Source organism: Mya arenaria, chromosome 8 (assembly GCF_026914265.1).
Source record: "Mya arenaria isolate MELC-2E11 chromosome 8, ASM2691426v1".
NCBI classification, from domain to species: Eukaryota; Metazoa; Mollusca; class Bivalvia; order Myida; family Myidae; genus Mya; species Mya arenaria.
Genome location: NC_069129.1, coordinates 59,472,786 through 59,479,975, shown reverse-complemented (window position 1 = coordinate 59,479,975; position 7,190 = coordinate 59,472,786). Strand labels below are relative to the sequence as shown.

The 7,190-nt window shown below is 38.7% G+C and overlaps 2 protein-coding genes across 2 annotated transcripts in view; both read right to left on the bottom strand.

The window, feature by feature from the left end:
* Window positions 1-989: 989 nt before the first annotated feature.
* LOC128243182 (uncharacterized) lies at window positions 990-4,170 on the bottom strand. Its single transcript, XM_052960782.1, has 5 exons — window positions 4,068-4,170; window positions 3,431-3,552; window positions 2,551-2,670; window positions 1,565-1,741; window positions 990-1,323 (listed from the first exon to the last, which is right to left on the bottom strand). Exons 4-5 carry the CDS (start codon window positions 1,736-1,738, stop codon window positions 1,144-1,146), a joined length of 354 nt encoding a protein of 117 aa, XP_052816742.1. The 5' UTR covers window positions 1,739-1,741; window positions 2,551-2,670; window positions 3,431-3,552; window positions 4,068-4,170; the 3' UTR covers window positions 990-1,143.
* Window positions 2,542-7,190, bottom strand: part of LOC128244401 (uncharacterized) — a 26,807-nt gene continuing 22,158 nt past the window's right edge. Inside the window, exons 7-13 of the mRNA XM_052962410.1 lie at window positions 6,249-6,474; window positions 5,460-5,648; window positions 5,071-5,265; window positions 4,572-4,753; window positions 4,177-4,285; window positions 3,439-3,552; window positions 2,542-2,670 (exon numbers count right to left, since the gene is read on the bottom strand). Coding sequence (XP_052818370.1) covers window positions 2,542-2,670; window positions 3,439-3,552; window positions 4,177-4,285; window positions 4,572-4,753; window positions 5,071-5,265; window positions 5,460-5,648; window positions 6,249-6,474 — 1,144 coding nt within the window. The remainder of the gene's footprint in view (window positions 2,671-3,438; window positions 3,553-4,176; window positions 4,286-4,571; window positions 4,754-5,070; window positions 5,266-5,459; window positions 5,649-6,248; window positions 6,475-7,190) is intronic.

Below are 7,190 nucleotides of genomic sequence, written 5' to 3'. Positions count from 1 at the left end.
CTCCTTCGTAGTGTAGATGATAATGTCAAACACGGGCCCGCTTTACGATGTTCTCCCTTCGTTGTGTAGATGTGAATGTTAAACACGAACCCGTTTTATCTAGTTCCTCCTTCGTGGTGTTCTTGTGCATGTCAAACACGAGCCCGCCATACCGTTTTCCCATTAGTGGTGTAGTTTTGCAGGTTTAACTTGAGCCCGCCTTACCGTGTTCCCCTTCGTGGTGTAGTTTTGCATGTTTAACATGAGCCCGCCTTACCGTGTTCCCCTTCGTGGTGTAGTTTTGCATATTAAACACGAGCCCGCCTTACCGTGTTCCTCTACGTGGTGTAGTTTTGCATGTATAACACAAGCCCGCCTCACACTGTTCCCCTTTCATTGTCTGATTGTGCATGTCAAACACGAGCCCGCCTAACCGTGATTCCTCCTTCGGAGTGTAGTTGTTCATGATGAACACGAGCCCGCCTTACCGTATTTCCCAAGGATTATTTTATTTATGTAAAACACGAGCAAGCCTTATCATATTATCCTCCTACAAGACGTTGATAAATATGTAAAAGCGAACCTGCCTGACCGTATTTCAACCCTCTAAGGTGTAGATATTAGTATCAAATATGGGCCCACCTTACCGGATTTCCCTCCTCCAATGTGTAAATATTTATGCAAAAATACGACCCTGCCTTACCGTATTTCCCCCTTTACAACGTTTATATTTATTTCCAATCCCAGGTTATCTTTCATTATTTCTCTCCTCCAAATTGTAGATGTTCATGTAAAAAACGGGCCTGCTTTATCGTATTTTCCTCCTTCTGGTGTGTAGATTTGCAGGTCAAGCACGAATCTGCATCACCGTACTCAACCTTCCGACGTGTAGATATCCTTGTCACACAATAGCCTGCTCTACCCCACCACCTTGGGGGCGTAGATGTTCATGTAAAACTCGAGCCTTCCTTACCGTATTTCCCAATCCGAGGGTAGATATGCACGTCAAACATCAGTCTACCTTACCGTATTCCCCCTCCGATGTGTAGATATGCACTTCACGTTTGAGGCTGCCTTACAATATTTCCCCTCCGATGTGTAGATATGTACGTCACGTTTGAGCCTGCCTTACCGTATTTCCACTCCGATGTGCAGACATGCATGTTAAACATGTGTCTGCCTTACCGTGTTTAACCTCTCAGAGGCGTAGATGTGCATGTCAAACACGAGCCTGCCCAGGTTGTGTATGAGCCTCTCCAAGGATTGACGCTGCCGGTTGTACGTCATCTCGTGTACGTAATTCCGCAGGGCAGGAATCTGGGTGTCCGTCAAGTTACTGAACACCTGGAAGTCAGGAACATTGATTAAAGTGTATGATTCCAAATTGTTTTGTTTTTGGTTCGTCAGCTTCTTCACTACGACAAAGGTGCCAAGTTCAATTGCCAAATCATTTTTATGTTTTAATCAAATTGTCTGCTTACGTTTATCTTTAATTCAGAAGAATCTGTACCGCTAGTCACCAAGTTTTCATAAACTAAATGTATTTCTTATCAAGAAATTTTACATATTCAGCATGTTTCCACACCTGCGGAGGCCCATCATACGCGGGCAGGTTTTTCATCTTCTGATACTCAGTGGAGCTGCAGCAGAATACCCGTAAGTTGTTAGTACTGCCATCATCGTCGTCGCTGTCATCAACATATAGGTCTTCTTCCTCCTCGGGGTCTTCAGTGTTCAACATCCCATTCTGACGCTTCATCTCCTGCATAGGGTAGATATAAGGGTGATAATATATAGATTAACTTATCCATTTTGCCACCCTCTCTAGAGCATCACTCTCTGTGCTGCTAAAATAAATGTGTTGACTTTTACGACGATGTAATAGTTACGGCACCCATTACCAGTGTTACTGAGATTTTACATCAGCTGGTGTATAATCAAATAAAAGGGTTGCGGGTGAAATAACTGTTTTGTGTTGTGTTGTCAATGGCACCGTTAGATAAACAGCGTAAGGTATGCGTAACAGGCATTATAATATATGCACAAATCAGTCATAGAAGGCTCATTTTACTTGTTACCGTTTAGATATGGGAGTTCATGTGTAGACGGAAGCAACTAAAACTCGTTCAAACATGAAGGCTTATCATTACCCAGCTACCTGATAGCAAACGCTTTTGATAAAAATGAAAGCTTTGTTCTCAAGTATGTCAGGGTTGTCTCAGGGAAATTGTCAGCTGTGTTCTGTGACCTCATGCATGACAAGTTATGTCACATTTATATAAACAAAATATTTCCTTTTTATCATTAGCAGACATTTGTATCAAAATTGTTGTCTAAAGGTTACCGTTTAGACAATTTTGACATTTAAACGATTTGATTGGTTAACAGAAGATTTTTATAAACATTGACCACTTTATTATACGCATTTTGGCATACAGTTCTGAATACTGTAACTATTCTCTTATAAATTGCGTTTGATATCCATTTCTAACATAATGTCACATATTGTTCATTTTTCTAGCCTAAATACGTAACATTAAACAATCAGAAAAACAGCAACATTTAACCTACTCTTAAACCATCCTTGAAGTCTCGTTTGATATGTGAGCTAGAGTAGTCGTTCCTAGCCAGGGCGCAGATGGCGACTATCTTATTCCTCTCTTGGGAAATTGTTTTCTCCAGGGACGTTTTCTGGGGATAAAAGGTCCGTAATTATGCAAACAAATATCAACTGTTCTTGTATTTGCTAAGACATTAATATTGTACTTGTATTTAGTGTTGCTTAGAAATACATTTTCCAGTTGCTACAATCTGTATCAATACGGACAAAGCTGACGAAGAACTTACACTTTTTAAAACAATACTGTCTCCCTTTACTACTCTTATTGTATGATCAATATACTCAAAACAGACCCAGTACATTGATGTTCTTGCATTTGAATGGTTATACAAAGAGGTATTATTCATATGTAAGTCGGTTGATCGATGGTGTTGTATCACTATTAACTAGCGTTAACCCCAGTAGACCCGTGTGCGAATACACTCGGGTTTCACAGACCGTTTCAAGGAAGTAATCTCAACATTTATTGGTAAGCTTTCAGATGCATGTGTAGTATTTGTATTGTATTGTGTTTTAGTGTGTATGTAGTGTTTGTTCGTTAGTGTTTCTCGTTCAGTGTCGTTTGACCCTAATCGTGTGCCTCTAAACAAGGTTTATATTTAAATGTTTGGCTTGTCCCTGTTATATTCATTGTACTTTTATATTCAAAAGGTTTTGCAAGCAAATGTTTCTCTTTGTTCCATTAAACTATTAATTCGGCAATCTGGGCACAGTCGGGCGCAGACTTTTTTAAACACCGAACATAATGTTATCCGTCTTAGTTTTGAGCGCCATATACTAGCCATTTGTGTCAAAAAGATTAAAAAAAACACTATTCTACATTTATTATACCTTCTCACAGGCCTCCTTTTGCTGCTGAAGCAGTTCGTGTCCCGGTCCTCGTTTTCCCTGATCAGGGCATCCTTGGTCTTCAACTCTTCCTTATACTCCTGAATAATCTCCAGCTCCTCATTCTGAAACATAAAAGTCATCTATATGTAGCTTGATAATGTAAAGATCGTCCAACTGTTTCCCCTTGGTCGACAACGCCCCTCAACCTCCTGAAGGGCCTCCTGTTCCTCTCTCTCTAAATCATAAATGTCACCTTCATGTATTTTGATCATGTTTATGTTCCCTTATCAGTGCGCGCCTTCTAAGTCATCAAGTCTTCATCATACTGCTCCTGACTTTGAAAGCAAAATATGATGTACATACTAGTTTTAATTTTAAATGTTCACTATCAAGAGCCTCTATGTTCTACCTTTTTCCGTTTACTTCAGCAGGTACAATTACGCTGTCCTTTACAAAGTACCTGCGCACATCTCCCCCATGTTACAGCAATATTCGCCTCACCCTTAAGGAATTAAACAGAGGGAAGGATCTAAAAATAAACAACTTTTTAAAATTCAGAATACAGAATCTTCAAAAGTATGCAACCTGGATCAGCTTAAGTTCATAAAATACACATTTACACATACGTGTTACATACCTGTACCTGTTCTCCTTCTGCTGGTTCGAGCAGGGAGTCAATATTAGCCAGAGTGTCCTTCAGTTCCCGGGCTTCATTTTTCTGATCCTCTATACTCTTTCTAGTCCACCAACACGTTGTTGACGTTAGCGATCTCTTTGACAACAGCGGTCTTCATATTTTCCATGTTTTTCACGTTTTCCTCATATTCTTTTGTTTTCTCATTTAGATTAAGTGACCTTGAAAAAAAATTAATGAACAATAAATCCTGCAAATGAAAACTCCCATGCATGCTCAATTTTTGTTTATTCAAACCCTCGTGTACTTACAGGCAAGTCTTACTTCGATCCCTGTTGATAAGAATTTTTTTTATATTATTGATTATACATGAACAATTTACTTAAAAGCACATGAAGGAGCAAGTTTGTGATTTGAATTATTAAATTCTTAGATGTACAAGGTGCTAGTATACAGTCATGCAACCTGTTATAACAACTGATCGTACTTTGAAATTGTATGTTCTACCTGATGATTTCTGAGGGCGTGATGACATCAGTCTTGGTGCATATGAAGGCGATACTGCCGTACTGTCCATCCATGAGCAACTGGCGCCGGAAATTTTCCCCAAGCAAGTCTTTGGCCGTCTTGTCATCGATGGCTCGGTGGATACTAGACACAACCCATACTGCCGTGCAGTTCTTCAGGTACTGTAAGAGAACTCACTTTAGATTTTGTTTCTAGATCATTAAGACTTATGAAAGGCCTTTCAATTGTTGAATGTCAGACTGGAAGTGATCGTGACACTTAGCAATGAATAAGAACGAATATAAAAAACTCAGGAATATGGAAGGTATGACATGCAAGGGTTTAATTTTCGTATGGATATATATTTAAAAGAATATAGTTTAACTTCCATTGTTCTGAAATACTTGCTATCATGTTAGTAGCAAACACTTGCATAACATGTCTTGTGATTAAACATTTACAATATCTTATTGTAATTATGATCATGGATTTTCCTTACATTCTTGGCAATCTTATCCCTGGCAGCATTCGAGTCCCTCACCCCCGGCAGATCGACCAGTGTGGTCCCACTACTGCACACATCACAATGGGGCATTCGTAGTCTTACGTGCTTCACTATCGGCCAGTATTGACCTCCGGTACGTGAGTCCAGATTCGCAATGTACTTTTCTATTTGGAGGCGGAATTCCTCGGGCTAAAATATGTGATGGCATATATGATTGTATTCTAAGATGTACAAGAATATACAGTGAATGTCCATTAACAAGTTACTAGTTTCAACATATTAAAAGGTTTAATTAGTGCACTCAACTGCACGCAACTTCAAATCACTTTGGGTATACTGCACATTTTAGATTTGCATTTAATCATCCTCATTATTTTACTCACGTCATTTTCCTGGATGTGAATAATGCTGCCAAGCATGTTGGTAACGTCGGTTATTTCAGACAGGATCTCGAATGAGCCAATCCGACCATACACGGCCTTCACCTTGCAGTAGGAGGCGGACGCATCATTCTTCTTGTTTGTGTCGTCCTGTAACTCTTTCAGCAGTATCTGTAGCTCGTCAAACCATTCCTAAAACACATTTTACCGTTAGATTTAGTTAAGTTATAATGTAACAGACGTTCACATGTTATGACATGTATCTTCATCAAATAAAATGTTCATGTTTTTCCTTTAAATCAGGGATGACAATAGACCAAAAATACCAATCGTGAAAATCTGTAAATACGTTGATTATGAAGGGCTCTGAGTATAGTGGATTTGGCTCTTGTTTCCAACGTCATTTATACCACCAGAATTTCGCACCATTTTAAATGTAAATATCCAGCAAAAAAACAACACCATTTACAATCGTATGATGGCCTGATGTTAAAAGCTCATAACCCTGAACTTCATTCCTATTTGTTCTTATTGCCCGGCATTGAATGCTTGAATATATTTACAAATAAATAAGCAGGTAATTGACCAGTCGCCAGTTCTCAATCAAATAATATGTTATCAATAATAGGATTATATTTGGTAAATAAATATAAACACTTGATTGCATTATTCTAATAGATTGCATGGTAAACCTCCACTAAATGATTTCGACATATTGCAATTATTACTTTGGCGGCAATCTATTTGAGTTACAAACAATCCAAAATTTGTCAAAATAAATACTTTAAATACCTTGCTCTGTAGTAACTCGATATCTGCCTCGAAACTGTTGCTAGTTGTATTCTGATCAACCTCTACCACGACAGCTGTACACGCCCGCAGGCCGGAAGTAGGCAGGACATTGCCATGGTCGAGCACTGCGTTCATCAGGCTGGACTTTCCCTCTCCTGTGTTCCCTACCACAGCTATCACCGTCCTCGGGAACGTCAGTCCCTTCTCAACGTCAGCTAGCTCTTGCCTGTATACATTTGAAGTGATCACAAGACTAATACTGAGGCAAAGAATCAAAGACGTCGCAAATGTTTTTGAAACATGAATAAAAAGTAGCAGATGCATTAAATCAGGATACCAAGTTTTATGTATGTGGATATAAGCATTCTTCAGTTATTGAACGACATAGGATTTTAAGCTTAAGGTCACCACGACCTCGACCTTTGACCAACTGACATAACAATAGTTAAGGTACTGGTCATGTTTTAGGGATCTCTACAAAGTTCAAGGTCTCTAGGCCTTAGCGTTTTTCATATATCGATCGGAAACCGATATTCAGCTGAATGTTAGCTTAAGGTTATCACGACATTGATCTGAAGGTCCGTAAGTCGACCATATATCATTATCCGGAAGAGGTCCCAGACCATATTGATATGAAAAGTTCGATTCGACATTTTTATTATATATTTATTTTTTTATTTATTTATTAGTTTTTACAATAAATATTTATAATTAAAGGTTCAACAATATGTGTTGTTGATATCCCTACTCCAATGTGAGCAAAAATCTAAGAATTAAATCATTGATAATGTCATGGAACTTTACCAAACTATGATTTACACACGTTTAAAACGTTTTTTTCTGAGGTTTGATGAATCGGGTCCTAAGGTTCGTAAACCAAGATATAAAACATCCGTAGCCTACGAGTTTGAGGACAAATTATTAAATATCAATTACATTTGC

Excerpts from the sequence above, each read along its gene's own strand:
- LOC128243182 (XM_052960782.1), bottom strand. The coding sequence starts at position 1,738 with ATGAAGCGTCAGAATGGGATGTTGAACACTGAAGACCCCGAGGAGGAA. Across the intron at positions 1,324-1,564 it reads CGTATGATGGGCCTCCGCAG|GTGTTCAGTAACTTGACGGA; the intron begins GTGTGGAAACAT and ends CCTGACTTCCAG.